General features: G+C 44.4%; 1 protein-coding gene across 1 annotated transcript; it reads right to left on the reverse strand.

Moving 5' to 3' along the window:
- Window positions 1-584: 584 nt before the first annotated feature.
- FGF6 (fibroblast growth factor 6) lies at window positions 585-17,172 on the reverse strand. The gene is made up of 3 exons (XM_054577942.1): window positions 16,827-17,172; window positions 15,726-15,829; window positions 585-761 (listed from the first exon to the last, which is right to left on the reverse strand). The coding sequence occupies exons 1-3, from the start codon at window positions 17,170-17,172 to the stop codon at window positions 585-587; spliced, it is 627 nt and encodes a 208-aa protein (XP_054433917.1).
- Window positions 17,173-17,875: the final 703 nt, after the last annotated feature.

Genomic DNA, 17,875 nt, shown 5'->3' on the forward strand with positions numbered 1-17,875 from the left:
GTTCCTGCTCATTTTCTTTCTGGTTTGCAGGTAAATCTTACTCCTGCTCACCCTGCCTCTCTGCTGCTCCCCACCACACATGCAACCTGTGTAGACAGGGGCTTCTGAATGGAAGGATGATTGGAAAGAGGCAGAAAGGGAGTACACATCAGTCCTGTGGGTTTGATGAGCGACATTCTTACAGGCAGATGCCTGCAATGATGATCTGGGAAGAAAGAAACCTGATGTTTTGAAAAACCTTTGCTCTGACAATATATAAAAAGATGTATGGATGTACATCAACACACACATATTTCCACCCTGGCTTTTTCTTGTGCACAAGGTCACATTCCACAAGTGTCATCTGTCTTCTTTCCTTAGGTGAGGTCAGACCACAGGCTCCATTGCCATTCTAGAATGCTGGCTGCAACCCCCTACTTGGGTGAGTTACAGATCATGGGGTCTGGTGACCAAGGGAACCAACTCAGGTCTCCGCAAGCACAAGAGAGACCTGACTCAGGAATCATGGTGGAGGGGTAAGGGGAATTGTTCACTTGTGCAAAATTCCAATAGAAAAATATGTCACTTTCAACTTTTCAGGGTCCTTATATCCTGGGAAGGAAGTGAGTGACAGTCATGATTGGGGACACCTTGCTGCCTCGCTTTACCCGTCCATGTTTGCTCAGTGCGATGTAGGTCCCTCGGTACATGTCTGACTCATAGGCATTGTAGTTGTTGGGCAGGAGGGTTTCTCTGAACTTGCATTCCTCTTGGAAGCTGGGCTGTGAAAGAGTGGACAAATGGCAGAGGATCAATTATAAATGAGGCACAGCAGACCCCTCTGCCAGGTGCCTGTCCCCTCCCCTCTGTAAGACCACACTGTGAGATTTAAGCCATCCTAGGTAAACAGAATCAGGAAAGGCTGGACTGTGAAGAGACGTCAGGACTCCCATGATCCTCTCTCATCTTCCCTCCTTTCCAAGGAGGAAACCAATGCCCGGGGCCATAGGCAGAAGGTCTGTGTCACATGGGGTGAATCTCCTGTCTTACATTTCAGAGCACTTTCTACTAAACACCTAGGTGATAATTTATTCCACTCAGAGAAGGACCAGAAGAGGATACGATAGGCTGTTTCTCAAGTTCACTAGTAGCGGTCATTTAGTAGAGCAGATCTGAGAGTGCAGCGTTCTAGTTAGTGGCTTTTCCACTTTCTAGGTGTGCGACCCTGAGCGGGCTCCTCCCCTCTCAGCCTGGGTTCCCTTTTCTGCAAACTGCATGGTTGGGGGGGTTGATGTTAGTGGAGGGGTCAAAACAGTCAATTTCCTAGGTCCTTTCCAGTACCATTTGTTGAATATGGTAACTCACTCTTTCCACTTGTGTTTCCTCACTGTCCTTCACAATTTACATCCCAACTTTGCTATCTCTTAAAGAGACATTTTGATTTTGAGCGCAGATGATGCCCTGTGTCTCCTAGGCCTTCATAGTTCTCCAGGGTAGTGCAGGAACAGAAATGGTGAGGAGCAGTGATTTTTGTCTGGGAAGAAACCTGGTTCCCTGTGTGAACGGTGGTGCCATGGGGTCTGGGGCCAGTGATAAATCACTAATGTGGTAGAGGACTGTGGGTGGGCCACCTGTTCAGAAAATGAAGGCTGGACCTCCTGTCACACATCAACAAGTTCATCCCCAATAAATCACCCAAGCCCTCCTTTATTGCTCAAAAAGAGAGCCCTTTGCTCCCCAAGCTTCCCTGATCCTTGTCCTGAGGGAGGCTGGAAGGATTTCTGTGCTTTTGATATGAAGGAGATCCATGGGGTCTAGAGGAAGAGAGCAAGGTGGGAGCCAGGAGACCTGAGATCTAATCTTTTAAAAAATAGAGAATAAAACAGAAAGAAATAGGTGGGGTATAATTTCTGACTCCTTCCTGCTGACTGGGGCCACCAACTATTAAAACAATCACTTGAAGGCTCACTGGCTGTGCCAGGGATATCAGTTGACCTTCTCTAAAGGAACTGCACTATAAGCTTTCTGATCCGGCCGGCAGAGGGCAATGGAGGAGGGCCTCTTTCTGTATGAATGGAGGCTATGAGCTTGCTCCCTAGGGCTCCCAGACTCCCCCAGTCCTCTGAGTTCTCCTCTCAGGCAGCATAGAAAACAGTGTGTGATCCCTATGGGCAGGGATCCTTAAGATAAGTTCCTTAAGACAACAACTGTGCCTTATTGAGTACATGATGCTGAATGAATGATGGCTTAATGAAAGGGACAACACTGAAATGTACAGATACCCCACATGGATGGATGGCTGTTTTGATACAGGATGGGAGTGAGCAAGGGGGTGGCATGGTCCGTGGGGACACATGGGACACTCCTCTCCTGCCCTTTGCCCTTCTCGTCTCATGCTCCTAGTTTACAAAGCACTTTCATATTATGTTAACTTGCTTGAGACAAATGTGGAAGTTTTCACTGGCCACCATCAAATGGCTCCTTGATAACCATCTAGGGAGTTTCCACATGCCTTCCTTTCTCTCCTTATGAGTGCTCAGTAAGTGTTTGCAGAATGAGTGAAGGAAGAAATATCCCCAAGGTAAGGAAAACAAGCAAATCAAAGTAAGTAAAGAGCATATTTGAGCAATAGCTTTGAGGTTAGACTGATGATGTATCTCTTACTGAGCTATGTGAACTTGGGCAAATTAACTTCTTAGGCCTCAGTGTCTTCATCTGTGATGTGAGAGCACTAAGAACAATTATGTCATAGAATTAGAGTAAGCATTGATTGAGATAATGCATGAAAAGCCCTTGGTATAATGCCTGGCACATAGTAAAATAAAAAATAATTGTTACTACTATAAGTATGCCTTTCCAACTGAATCACCAACTGCTCCACATTAAAAGCCCTAAAAGACTTTGCCTTACCCTGGATCACCATTTCTGAAAAACCTGTTGTGGGTTTTTGGATAACTTAGTTTATAAGATCTGCAATTACTGCCTGGATGACTGTAAGAGTGGGCACAGAGCCAGGATAAGCTGGGGCAGAGGCTGGCTCTGGCACTGCCCTCTTCAGGGTCTCTTTGGACTGTGGCTTCTTTACCTGTCATGAGGTCTAAAGTCAGTCACAGGATCTAAGACTGTTGATGGGCAAAGCTCTGGAGCAGCAGCAGTAGAAAATAAACTCAAGACTGATTATAAAAGTTAAATATCAATAGAAATAAAGCTACACTGATTAAAACTTTGATGCACTTCAATGAACAAAATAGAAAGTCAAGAAGTGAATCCAAGCATGAAAGAATATAAAATAAAAATGGATCTGAAGTGGATGTAAAATAAAAGTGGTATTTCAGATAAGTGGTGAAAACATGGTGTTTGTAATAATAACAATAACAACAATAATAATAGTTAGATGTATGAGCTCATTCGTTATATTAGAATAAATTCCAAAAGAGCAAAGATTTATTTGTCAAAAAGAGAGCATTAAGAATCCAGAAAAAAAAATTTTAAGTCAGGCAGATCTTTCTACACGGGACACAAACACACACACACACACAAATTAAAATCCATAAAAAAAATAAATAAGATTGGCAAGATGGTGGAAGAGTGAATGGAAGTCTCACTGACTTCCTCACAGGACCAATATGGAATCACAACTAAATTGTGGAGAACTCACCTGGAACAATAAACTGAACAATAGCAAGAGAGGAGCCTTATAACCTCAGACAGACAGAAGAATCAGCTTCAGCACAACCTGACTGCAACAACTGCACAATGACACACAAAATGTAGTGGGCAGAGTGACACTCAGTCAACCAGCTGGAGGGAAAGACCCACCAAATAATGACACAGTAACAATCAAAACACAGTTACATCCACAGAGCCAACATAAAACGGCATAAAAGGCATCCAAGAGCATCAAGTTCAGGAGATCAAGGAGACTGCACCACTGAATTTCATAGGTCTCCTACCATAGATGTTCACATCACAAAGTCAGGAAGTCAAAACAGGTCATTTAAGAAGCAGAAGCAAAAAAGAAGAGTCTCACAAATAATGGGAAGACAAAGAAACGACCCACAGTCAAAAGGAAAAAGGGAATCCCCAGAAAAAGAACTAAATGAAATAGAGGCAAGTAAACTATCAGATATTGAGTTCCAAACAACAGTTCTAAGGAAGCTCAATGAGCTCAGTGAGCTCAGGGAGAATTACCAACAACTACAGGGAAACTATGAGGAACTTACTGCAAACTATACCAGCATAAAAAAGGACATAGAAACTATCAATAAGACACAAGAGAGAATGAAGAATACAATTTCTTAATTGAAGAACACGGTAGAAGGAATCAAAAGCAGGCTCAATGAAGCAGAGGATCGAATCAGGGAGATGCAAGTCAAGGTAGAAAAAAGGTCCCAGAAAGAGCAAGAAAATGAAAAAAGACTCAAAAAGAATGAAGAGGTGTTTAGGGAAATGCAGGACAACCTGAAACATAACAATATCAGTATAATAGGGATACCAGAAGGAGAAGAAGAGGAGCAAGGGGTAGAAAACCTGTTTGAAAAAGTAATGATGGAAAACTTCCCTAATTGGAGGGGAGAAAAAGTTGCATAAGTCCAGGAAGCACAGAGGATCCCAATCAAGAGGAACCCAAAGAGGCCCACTCAAGGACATATCATAATTAAAATGGCAAATATCAAAGACAAACAGAGAATCCTAAAGGAAGCAAAGGAGAAACAGGAAGTAACATACAAGGGAGCCCCGATATGGCTAGCAGCTGACTTCTCAACAGAAACACTGCAAGTCAGAAAGGAATGGTAAGAAATATTCCAAGTCATGAAAAGCAAAGGCCTACAACCAAGACTGCTCTACCCAGCAAGTGTTTCGATTAAAATGGAAGGTGAAATAAGGAGTTTCCCAGACAAAAGAAGGCTAAAAGAATACACCTCCACCAAAACAGCATTGCAAGATATGCTGAAGGGACTGCTTTAAGAAGATGAAGAAAAAAAGTGAGAGAGAGAGAGAGAGAGAGAGAGAGGAACACAGGTACAAAGGGAAAAAATGAATAAATACCTATCAATAATAATCTTAAATGTATTCAATGTTCTAATCAAAAGACATAGTGTACCTGAATGGATTAAAAAAACATGATCTGCATGTATGCTGCCTACAAGAGACCCACCTCAGAAGAACAAAACAGCTTAACACACTGAAAGTGAAGGATTGGAAAAAAATATTCCAAGCAAATGGACAGGAAAAAAAAAAACAACCCAAGGTAGCAATTCTTATATCAGAAAAAATTAACTTCAAATCAAAGGCCATAAAAAGAGATACAGGACACTCCATAATACTCAAAGGAAGAATCCATCAAGAAGACATAAACACAGTAAACCTATATGCATCCAACATAGGAGCACCTAAATATACAAAGAAAACCTTGGAGAACTTCAAGAAAGATATAGACAGCAACACACTGATAGTAGGGGATTTTAACACCCCACTGTCAAAAATGGATAGACCTTCCAAACAAAATATCAACAAGGATATTGTGGAACTGAACGACGCATTCGATCAAATGGACTTAACTGATATATAAAGAACCTTTCATCCTAAAGAAGCAAAATACACATTCTTTTCAAATGCACATGGAATATTTTCAAAGATAGACCACATGATAGGATGCAAAACAACCCTCAACAAATTCAAGAAAATTGAAATCATAACAAGCACTTTCTTGGACCACAAGGGCTTGAAACTAGAAACCAACCTCAGAGAAAAAACTCAAAAACATTCAAACCCATGGAGACTGAATAGCATGCTATCAAACAATGAATGGGTCAATAATGAGATCAAAGAAGAAATCAAAAAGTTTCTGGAAACAAAGGAAAATGAACACACAACAGTCCAAAACCCATGGGACACAGCGAAGACAGTCCTGAAAGGGAAGTTCATATTAATACCTTTGGCCTACATAAAAAAGATAGAAACATTTCAAATAAACAACCTAACCCTAGATCTACAAGAACTGGAGAAAGAACAAACAAAGCCCAGAACGAGTAGAAGGAAGGAAGTAATCAAGATCAGAGCAGAATTGAATGATATAGAGACTAAAAGAACAATTCAAAAGATCAACCAATCCAGGAGCTGGTTCTTTGAAAAGATAAACAAAATCAGCAAGCCTTTAAACAAACTCATCAAGAAAAAAAGGGACAGGATTGAAATAAATAAAATCAGAAATGAAAGAGGAGATATAACAACTGATACCACAGAAATACAAAGGATTGTAAAAAATTACTGTGAATAATTATATGCCAAGAAATTTGAAAACCTGGGTGAAATGGACAAATTTCTAGACAAATATAATCTTCCAAAACTGAATGAAGAAGCAGCAGCAAGACTGATTATAGCTGGTGAAATTGAAGCAGTAATCAAAAAACTCCTGGCATACAAAAGCCCTGGACAAGACAGCTTCAAAGGAGAATTTTAGAAAACATTTCAGGAAGAGCTAACTCCTGTCCTTCTCAAACTATTCCAAAAAATCCAAGAAGAAGGAAGAATTTCAAACTCCTTTTATGAGGCCAGCATAATCCTAATCCCAAAACCAGATAAAGACACAACAAAGAAAGAAAACTACAGGCCAATATCACTGATGAACATAGACACTAAAATCCTCAATAAAATTTTGGCAAACCACATCCAGCAATACATTCAAAAGATCATCCATCATGATCAAGTGGGATTCATCCCAGAGATGCAGTGATGGTATAATATTCGCTAATCACTAAATGCAATACATCACATAAATAAAAGGAAAGACAAAAATCACATGATCATATCAATAGATGCTGAAAAAGCATTTGATAAGGTACAGCACCCATTTATGATAAAAACTTTCAGCAAAGTGGGAATAAAGGGGGCATACCTCAACATAATAAAGGCCATATATGAAAAACTTACAGCCAACATCATAATCAACAGGCAAAATCTAAAAGCTTTCTCACTAAGATCAGGAACAAGACAAGGATGTCCACTTTCACCACTTCTACTCATCATAGTATTAGAAGTCCTAGCCACAGTGATCAGACAAGAAAAGGAAACAAAAGTCATCCAAATTGGAAAGGAGGACGTAAAACTGTCACTGTTTGCAGATGACACAATAATGTACACAGAAAACCCTGTAGACTCAACCAAAAAACTACTTGACCTAATAAGTGAATTTGTGGGATACAAAGTCAATATACAGAAATCAAAGGCATTTTTGTACACCAACAATGAAATATCAGAATCAGAAATCAGGGAAAAAATCCCATTTGCTAGAACAACAAGAAAAATAAAGTACCAAGGATAAACCTAACCAAGGAGGTAAAAGACCTGTACTCGGAAAACTACACAACATTGAAGAAAGAAATTAAGGAAGACACAAACAAATCGAAGCATATACCACCTTCATGGATTGGAATAATTAAAATCATCAAAATGTCCATACTACCCAAAGCAATTTATAGATTCAATGCAATCCCTACTAAAATACCAATGACATATTTCACAGATATAGAACAAACATTTCAAAAATTTATATAGCACTATAAATGACCCCGAATAGCTGCAGTAATTTTGAGAAAGAAAAACAAAGTAGGAGGGATCACAATGCCTAACATCAAACTATATTACAAGATCACTGTAATCAAAACAGTCTGGTACTGGCATAAGAACAGACACATAGATCACTGGAACAGAATAGAGAGCCCAGAAATAAACCCATGACTCTATGGTCAATTAATATTCAACAGAGAGGGCAGAAGCATAAAATGGAGTAAAAATAGTCTCTTTAGCAAATGGTGTTGGGAGAGCTGGACAGCTACATGCAAAAAAATTGAAATTAGACCACCAACTTACACCATACACAAAAATAAATTCAAGATGGATAAAAGACTTAAATGTAAGTAGTGACATCATAAAAGTCCTAGAGGAGAACATAGGTAGGAAACTCTCAGATATTCCATGCAGCAATACTTCCACGGATATGTCCCCTAGAGCAAGGGACACAAAGGATAGAATAAACAAATGGGACTTCATCAAAATAAGAAGCTTCTGCATGGTTAAATAAAACATCAGCAAAATGAAAAGAGAGCGAACTGTATGGGAAAATATATTTGCCAATGATACCTCTGACAAGGGTTTGATCTCCAAAATATTTAAAGAATTCACTCCACTCCATGAAGACAAACAACCCAATTAAAAAATGGGCAAAGGACCCAAACACATACTTCTCCAAGGAGGACATACACAGGGCCCAGAGACATATGAAAGGATGCTCAGCATCACTAGCCATCAGAGAGATGCAAATTAAAACCACAATGAGATACCACTTCACACCAGTCAGAATGGTCATCATAAGCAAATCAAGAAACAAAAAGTGCTGGCGAGGCTGTGGAGAAAAGGGAACCCTAGGACACTCTTGGTGGGAATGCAGACGGGTACAGCCACTGTGGAAAACAGCTTGGAGTTTCCTCAAAAAACTAAGAATGGAACTGCATTTTGACCCAACGATTCCACTGCTGGGATTATACCCTAAGAATCCCAAAGCACCAATTCAAAAGAACCTATGCACCCCAATGTTTATAGCAGCACAATTTACAGTAGCCAAGTGCTGGAAGCAACCTAAGTGCCCATCAGTAAATGAATGGATCCAAAAATTATGGTATATTTACACAATGGAACACTACGCAGCAGAAAGAAAGAAAAAGAAAGGAGGAAAGGAAGGAAGGAAGGAAGGAAGGAAGGAAGAGAGGAAGGAAGAAGGAAAGAAGGAAAGAAAGAGCTACTACCCTTTGCGATGGCATGGGTGGAACTGGAGAGCATTATGCTAAGTGAAATAAGCCAGGGGGTGAAAGACAAACACCATACGATCTCACCTATAAGTGGAACCTAACCAACAAAACAAAAAAGCAAGCAAAATATAACCAGCAACATTGACATAAGGAACAAACTGATAGTAACCAGAGGTGAAAGGGAAGATGGGTAATGGGGGAAAAGAAGGGGAAGGGTCAATTCAAGGAACATTTATAAAGGACCCATGGACAAAGCCAAAGTGGGGAAGGACTGAGAGTGGGAGGTGGGGATGGGTGGGGTGGGGGGAAGTGGTGGCAAGAAAATGGAGACAACAGTACTTGAACAACAATAATAAATGGATAGATAAATAAATAAATAAACAGTTGTGTCTCTCTAGAAAAAAATTTAAAAACCTTAAAATAAAAATATAAATAACAAACTGGATAAAATATTTTCAGTGCATTACATTTTGTAATATATTTTGCAATATATCAAAGAGAACATTTTGTTAGTATATTCAGAACCCTTAACTTACTGAAAAATGGATGTTAATGAACAGACAGTTCAGAGGACAGGAAATACAAATAACATTGAAACATAAGAAAATATGCCTAATAAGAAAAATGTAAATCACATGGAAATGTGAGGGCAAGGAAAGTAATAGGGGAAAAGTGGGGACAACTCTAACTGAACAACAATAAAAAAATTATTTTTAAATGTGAGACCACATTTTTAATTGTCAGATTACAAAGCAAACAATATTTGATAACATACTTTCATTGATGAGAGCATAGAGAGTAAGGATTCTCATTTAATATCCATTGATATGTAAATTATTATAAACTCTATAAAGAGTAAGTATCTATTAGAATAAAAAAATGATTTTAGCTTTGACTAGTACTTTTGCTTCTAGAATTTTTTTTTACTGGTACACTCCCACACATGCACAAAAGTTACGGCAGCATTATTTACAATAGTGAAAGACTGAAATCTGCCTAGGTATCTCTTAGGAGGGAGTGGTTAACTCAGTTATAGTTAATCCACACAGTGGAATACTATAAGCCATGAGGTAATAAGAAACCTCTTTGTGCACTGACTGGAAATGGTCTCCAAGATATATTAAGTGAAGAATTAAGGTTCAAAATAGTGTGTATGGTATGCTCCTGCTTATATGATTTAAAAAAATGATCCCAGTGTGCACACACACACAGGCACACGGATCTCTCTGCAGTGGTCCCCTTGAAACTGGTAGTGGCGGGTCTCTCTGCGGAGGAAGGAGGTGGCTTTAGCGCAACAGTGAGAATGAGATAGTTTCCACGGCGTATCCTTTTGTACTTGTTTTCCCCTAGACCATGTGTATGTATTACCTAGTCATATAAGTAACTTAGTCAAAAAGGAAAAGGAACTCGGGATAGCAGATGGGCCAAGAAATGGAGGAAACATTGGTATCAGGACCTGGTGGTCTCCTCCTCGCCCTGTCACAGCCTGTCTCCACCCACTGCTCTTCCCTCTGTTCTGTGTGTGTCCCTGGAGAGTAACCGCCCATTGACTTCCAGGAGAATTCAGTTCTGATCTGGATGGTGTCTAGGCGAGGGGTTTCATGTGTGGTTTGCAAACTCCAGAGAGAGAATCAAATCTTGGGGCAGAGGATAGGGGAAGAGGAGGTGGAGGGGAAGGAATTGAGCCATCCTGGCAAGAAACTCTGAGGGCACTCCCCCGACATCCTCCATTCTAGAAGCTGTCCAATGTGAGAATCCGGCCTTTCCTTCATGTCTGGGTCTCCTAAAACATATTTGTTTACACATGCATGATGGGGGTTTGTTCTCTGCTCATCAGATTTTTAGTATTTAAGTCCTCCTCCCTTTTAAAAAGGTTTCTTAGTTTTTTCCTTCTATTCCTTTTACCTAGCTTAGCTTATATTCCTAGCCTTCCCCAAAATTCTGTACAAATCCAAGGTGAAAAAGGGGAAATAGGTGATGTTTACTTTAGAAGCCCTTTCTACCTTTCCCTTGCCTGCTCCTTCCAGCATCTCCCCCGCCCCCTGCCACCACCCTCCGCAGCCCACAGTATACTCAGGGTTCAGGTGGCCACAGGCCTGTGGCAGGACATCAAGACAACCTCCCTGCACTCTTCGATGCAGCTGATGCTTCAAGCCATTGGGATTTTCCTGCTGCCCAGATTGATGTTCAAGTTGGTATCGTGACCCAGCCCCTTAATTCATCTCCACCATATCCCTGAGTTCTCATAGCTCAGGAATGCTGGCTCCTTAGCTCTGGTGAGAAAGGCACTAGCGCCAAGGAAATGCTGTGATAAAAAAGCAGCTACCATATATTATTACTTGAACAAATGAAAATAATTCCACCAGATCACATTTCCTAGGCCTGTTGGGCTTCAAGCCCCAGCATGGCAAGGTCTTAAATTCCATATAGGTCTTATCAAACTCTAAAGCATTCAGCTCTCACTATGGAGAAGGCCATTTACAGAGGGGTACATGTATGGGTGTCTCAGCAGGAGTTACCTCTGGCAGAAATGCCCCTTAAATCTGGGGTGGACCAGACAGTCATCTCTTATCTTTAGGCAGAGATAAGTCACCAGGATTGAAGACGGTGTGTTCTGGTCTTCAAAGTCCTTCCTCCTGCTGCTGCCTTTGGCCACACGCCCCTATTACTCCTGGTTGTGTATGTGTATGGAGGTGGGCAGTGAGGAAAAAAGAAAACTCCCATCCTAAGCTTTCTTCCTGCAGCCCCTGACTGCTTCTTTCCCTGTCCTTAGCGCAAAAAGAGACATAACATCGCCCAGCTCTGATGAGGTCTGTTTTCACTAACCCTTGTTTCTAACACACAACTGCATTTAGAAGTGTTGGAAATGTTGCCACCAGGCATAGCACTCTCATTCCTGATAGCTCTCCACAGCAGGCAGAGCCCTGTGTGAGGCTTGTCTGCAGCGCCCTCCAGGCCCTTCGCTGAGGCCCAGGGGCTGAGGTTTAGGGATCTTTTGTCCCGTCCCCTCAGGAATCCTGTTCTCTGCCAGATGAGAGGAGAAGCAAACTGAGCAGGGACTGAAGGAAAGGCTCAGTCCTCCCCTCCCCCAGGTAATCCTCAAAGGCCTCCTGAAGCACGTTGTCATCCTACTGTTGATATAAAGTTGTAGACCCGGTCATAATTCATAAAACCAAAATCACTTAAAAGCATCACTGAATTTCTAGTACCGTTTTGTCACTGGGTGTTGTGGATAAAAAAGGAGCCACATACTGAACCTGACAAGCTCAGGGGAGGCCTGCATCTGGGACTTAAAAACTCAGAGACCGAAAGTAACTGCATAACATAACATGTTCAGTAACCACTGGACATAAAAATTCTTAACTGAAAGTGAGTCTGGCGGGTAGTCATCCTAGGCCTGTGGCTTCCTCCCCAAAGGTCACTCTTTACCTTAAGTGAGCCCGTCTATCGTTTCTTTACACCTAAGATAACCTACTTGAGAAATGTCAGAGTAAGCTCCTTCCCCAGACCCCTCGGGGCACAGCCGCTGCACCAGCGCAGGAGCCCACAGAGCCCCTCCATGTTACCTTGTTCCCCGCGTACCATCTCCGTGTGCTGTACCCACCAATGTATAAGAGTATGCATTTCTGTTTTGCTTTTAATCCACTCTCAGAAATTTCCTCGCTTTGCTTTTTCACACCTCACTAATCTACCACCAGTGGATTTCATGTAATCCCCCTTAGATCTCCTCTTTTGATTTTAATGTATAAAATAAGCTGCAAAACTCCAGTTCTTCAGAGATTTTTCTCAATTCATTAAGATTTTGCTTCCCAGCAATTGTCTTCAGTATGGATCAAATAAACTCTTACAAGTCATTTTCCTTAAACTGGCGTTTTTTCGTCGACAGCATGTTTTTTCAGCCAAAGGATTCTAGAACCACTGTGAGGTGGAGATCCTTGATTTTTTATTTTAAATTAAAAAAAAAGAAATTGGAATTCACTGATTTCTGCCTTATTTGAACACAGGTCCCAGTCTGTACACCAAATGCCTTCTGCTGTGAGCCTTACTTCCCCTGCCTTACTTGCCTGACCCCGAGGCAGGTCTGCATGCAGCCAGCAGGTGCGCAGTACAGGGTAGCTATTCACATTGTCTGAGGGGGGTGAGGCACCCTGCCATGAGACTCGGCCTCGCTCTGCCCTAGAGATGAGACAGTGGGAGGCCATGTTTCCTCAGGTGGGCTTTCTTGGCACTTTTTCTCCCACCATGGCTGCTCCTGGTCCCCTGTCCAGCATGGTTCCCCTCCCCCCATGAGAAGTCCCATTTAGCAGTAGTAGCAGCTGAGCCAAAGCAGGACGAGGCAGCTCTGAGGGCTTAAAGAGAAATAGTGTGAATGAAATCATCACCCAGCAGGAGTCTTCCTGGCTCCGGGGATCAGTTGGCAATTGTTTTTTTAGACTGTGATAACAATGGGCCCCACAGGGCGTTGGCAGGAGGGGCTGATTTTCTGGTGACCAGCCACACAAAGCATCCAGTGCCCAGGCTTGGGGCTCAGCTCAGCGACTCCCCTGTCCAGCCCCACTCCTGCCTGGTCCTGGGCTCCAAGGAGGAGACTCTCCCCTTGGAGAATATGCTCCTGAGCCAAATGCTCCTGGGCCGTGTGGGGGGAGCCAGGTGGGAAGAAAGGGTGGTCTTCTCTGAGAAAAGGGCCCCTCCTTCCTAAAGTCTTTCATTTAGGGAGCCCTGCTTGGTCCCCTTTGAAGCCACATGCCTAGACGTGAGGGCCAGGGGTGTCTCCTACCTTAGGAGTGAGCCCACACTTTAAAGAGATGGCTCCTTCCTTAGGTTGCTCGGAGCGCTTTCCCCCTTTGCAGTATGTCCTGATTGTTAAATCTCATGCTCCCAGCCAACCCTGGCTTCTCCCACCAGGACCACATACTTAAAGTGGGAAGTGGATAAATGCACTCTATATTTCTGTCCCCCCCCCCCCCCCACATAGGTAAATTCCTTTCTGGGTAAGGAGAAATACTAAATAGCCTGTTAATAAAGATGTCAAGGATACACAGTGCTGTAATGAATGCTTCCATCCAGGAGATTTACCTCCAAAGAGCCCTGAATACAGTCCCATAGCTAACACCCCCAGTCGCTGGCTCTCCAACCAGTGGGACTCCAGGCGTCATGCAGGCTGTCAGAGGGGCTCTTTGGGATAACTCCCTCTGCAGAGGGGGCTCCTATCCACCAAAACCTACCCCACTAAAGCCTCCTGTCCTCTCCGTCACCTTTGCAGAGAGTTCTGAGGGGTGTCTGAGAATTCCACTCTGCGTTTCATCCTCCAGCGCCCCAGCTCTCAGGGCTGGGCTAACCCTTGGGCAGGGAAGAGGCCGTGTAGCCTGGCGGTCCCCAAACCTGCCTGTGCCTCAGAAACACCCGAGAAACTAAAAAAATGAGAACAAGCAAGCTGATTCGAAGGCCCCCAGCCCAGTCCCACTGCATAAACATCTCTGAGGGAGGTCCCTGGAAATCTATACTTTTAATAAGTTACCATGGTGATGTGAATGCTAATGGTTCTCCCACTGTCTCATCTCTAGGAAAGAGGGGTGCAGAGCCTCATGGCAGCGCGCCTCACCCTCCTCATATAATATAACCACCCCATACTGAGCATCTACGGTTTGTAGGGTGCCCTGCAGACTGCTTTCTGACAATTATCTCCCAATAACCCTGGGAGGCACATTTGACCTTCATCTTCACTTCACAGTTGAGAGGCCAGGTCTCCCAGCTCTTGTGCCAATCATGGCTGTGTGCAGACCTGCCTCCGCATCCTGCAGGCAATGCACCCAAGACCCGCAGCAGAAGTGCTTTTGGGGTGGAGACTGAGACTCGCGTTCCAGCTCCTGCCCCACGGACCCTCCATCACCGTCTTATTTCAGAGACCCCCCTGAATTTAATCCGTGCCCCATCTTCATGGAACCAGCCCAGACTGAGATGTGTTAGTGCTCAAGTTCAAGGGCAAGGCCACCTAGGCACCCAATTCAGGTATTTGACAGACCTCCTCTGTTGGGATACCTCCCTGAAAGCCAGCACAGATTCCAGATCTCTCCATTCATTTCCTGACCCTCGATCTGTCTCCAAGGAGAGGTAGAGCAGCCCTCCACACCCTTCCCATAAATAACTCTGGTATTCCTTGACAATTGCCCAAGACCTTCCTTTTTAGCCTTCTTATTTTTGTCAGAAGAACTCTCAGTTTCTTCAACATCATAGGGATGCTCTCCCTGGCTGTGTTTTGGAATCAGCCAAATTGTAGGCTGACAGGCCCAGAAGGCAGGGGTCAGTGCAGAAGGCCAGTGCAGAGGTTTTGGTCAGTGTGCTGAGAAGTCCACGAGGTAAACCTTGCACGGGGGATAGGGAGGAGGTTATAAAGGGAGAATGCTTCTCCAGCCTCCTGCATCAGGAATTAAAAGACAAACTCTTGCACTAAAATTTCCACACACTAATGAAGGGGAGGAAAGGAGCCTCCATTCTTCCTCCTCCTGCTGCTCTTGGGCTGGAGGCACCTCTTGGAGGGTGGTAGGTGGAAAACAGCACAGGACAGGTTTGCTTTTGTGGGCTTCTCCAGCCCAGGGAATCAAATCTACCCCAGCTTGGATGACAGCTGCATGCCAGAAGGCAGGTTTTCCTCAGACCCAACAGCCCTCTGAACTATGGTTCCTGATTAATTAAAGGCTTGGCAGGTAGGAAAAACATGGTCCAATGCAGAGGCCCATGCACTGTGAAGCTTAGGAAGCTGGAGCTCCAAGAACCCCCCGCACCTGCACTGGCTTCTTCCAAAGCCCCCTTCCACAGTCCCCTCTTTTTGCATCCTAGATAAATTTTCATTCTTGTACTCAAGGTTTTGTGTTATCTTCTTCAGTTGTGTAAGCTGTAGGCCTTATACAACCTGGAGCTTCCCCGGCCTGATGAACTCACCGTTGTGTACAATCTTCCTTTACTGTTCATGGCAACAAAGAGGGCGCTTTTCACTCCAAAGAGACTCACCACACCTCGCTCCACTGTGGAAATCTCCAGCAGGCCTGACGAGGAAATGTGGGCTGCGTTACTGAAGGCTCATGCAAATCAGAGTGAGCTGTCAATCTAAAAGTGCCCTGCGAGGCAACTAAGTCCATCCCCCTGCTCCTAGAAAGTCAGACCCTCCATCACCTCCATCCTTCATCTCTCTAATTGTAGGAAATCTGGCAGCTGGACTCAGCAGGTCTTGCCACTAGACTGTCAACAAACCGGTTCTGCAAGGGAATGTTCTGACATCAGAGTTAGGGATCACAATGGCCACTTAGGTATCTACTTAAGATTAGCTTTGAATCTGGGCTTCCACTGACTTAATAACTTGAATTGGGTAAAAAAAAACAACCCACAATTCTGATTAATTTTGTTAAAAATATATACTCCACGTGTTTCAGCAAACCTCAGCCCATCTAATCTTACAAATGCATCAGCAGAGGCTGATGGTTTGCCTGGATGCTGCAGCCCCCACCAAGCCCCTCTTGGATGGGAGAGGCTACATATGCAGCAATCCTTTACCTTATAGGGGACACAAGGGGCAGGTTGAAATAAAAAGAAGGGTATGTTTCAGTTGGAAATTGTGCAAACCACTTGCCTTTCCTGCTCAAAGGGGAAGCTAAATAAAAATAAACTTGTAACTAATTTGGTCCAAACATCCTCACTCGTTCTCCCCATCCTTGCCTTATGGCTGGCTTCCCAGACTGACGGTTCCCAGTGGTCTTACATGGCCACAGATGGCCCCGTAATGCTGAAGTAAAGAGTGCCACCGGGCCTCCATGGGGTGATGGCAAAGCACACGGGGATGCTTGGACCTCTGCACACCGAGAATCCACCTAGGCAGGGTCTAAGTGAGTCTGGGAGGGGTGGCTTTGTTATGAGCATCCAAGGGGAGGAAAGCATTTCTCTCCTCTTTATAACAGGACCCCACGCATCAGAGCAAGACCCCTTCATTTTTTAGCCCTGCTTGAGCTCAAGCCCCCAGCTTCCCAACTGGCTGCAACTGGCACTCACTGTAGGGGTTCTCCTCGTGGGTCCCGCTGATCCGGCCGTCGGGGGGCACCTGGAGGTGAAAGCCGATGCCCACGTTGCAGTAGAGCCTCCGCTGCCGCTTGATCCCCACCAAATAGCCACTTTCCCAGTTCACCCCGGCAATCTCTCCAGCTAGCCCAGCTCGGGACCTGGACAGCAGGGTGCCCCAGCCCCTTGAGTCCAGCAGCGTGCTGTTGGCGCGGGTGCCCGCAGGTGAGGGCACCACCATGCCCACTAGGACGCCTAGGAAGATGAGAGCCTGCAGCGTGCCCTGAAGACGTCCTGCTCCCCGGGACATAGTGATGAACAGCCTCTGTCCCAGGGCCATCCACCTTGCCTCTCAGGCACGTGGTCAGAATTAATGGCCCTAAAAATACCGCCCTTCTTGTTTTTCTCCCCTCGGCATGGCGGCAGGGGCTTATTTTTGGAAGGCAGATGAAGGCTGCTGACATAAAACCAAAGCCGGCCTCGGACACTCGGGTCGGGAGCAGAGGGACCCAGGCTGAGCCGTGGCTGGTAGGGACCATGGCTTGGGGACGTTGTCCAGTTCGCCCGCTAACTCCGTCCCCAGTTGATTATATTTGATTTGACCTATCTTTATAGTTCAGCAGCCCGGCCCTCCCCTCCACCCATCATCACCCTGACGTCAGCTGGCCCAGCTCACTTATCCAGGGCTGTAACATTAACCTGCTCCTGAGCTGGCTGCCTCCCCAGACCCCCATCACCCTCCCCATGCCCCAGGGATTCTGGGAGCCACTGTCATTCCAACTATGAGGCAGGAATGAAGTGAGCAGGGAGCATCTCTGAGGGAGGGAGGAATTGGCTGGGGGCCCAGAGAAGGAGGGAGGCGAGAGGCTGCCCAGGACCCAAATTGGGCAGAAGTTCTTGGCCTGGTAGTGCTGGCTTCCTTATATAGAGGGCAAAGGGTAAAGACAGGGACAGGGGAAGGCTGGGTGGCAGGTGACGACCAGGGCCCACGAGTTACTCTAGAGACCTTTTCATGGAAAGGGCTCATGGTTATAGCAAGAGAG

Source organism: Pteronotus mesoamericanus, unplaced genomic scaffold (genome assembly GCF_021234165.1).
Source record: "Pteronotus mesoamericanus isolate MK-2021 breed Mesoamerican mustached bat unplaced genomic scaffold, CSHL_Meso_final contig_468, whole genome shotgun sequence".
NCBI classification, from domain to species: domain Eukaryota; kingdom Metazoa; phylum Chordata; class Mammalia; order Chiroptera; family Mormoopidae; genus Pteronotus; species Pteronotus mesoamericanus.

Coding starts and splice junctions, on each gene's coding strand:
- FGF6 (XM_054577942.1), bottom strand. CDS start 17,172: ATGGCCCTGGGACAGAGGCTGTTCATCACTATGTCCCGGGGAGCAGGA. Junction 15,830..16,826: donor CCACGAGGAGAACCCCTACA/GTGAGTGCCAGT, acceptor TTTCCTCGTCAG/GCCTGCTGGAGATTTCCACA. Junction 762..15,725: donor AAGGAAGATTGTACACAACG/GTGAGTTCATCA, acceptor ACTCTTTCACAG/CCCAGCTTCCAAGAGGAATG.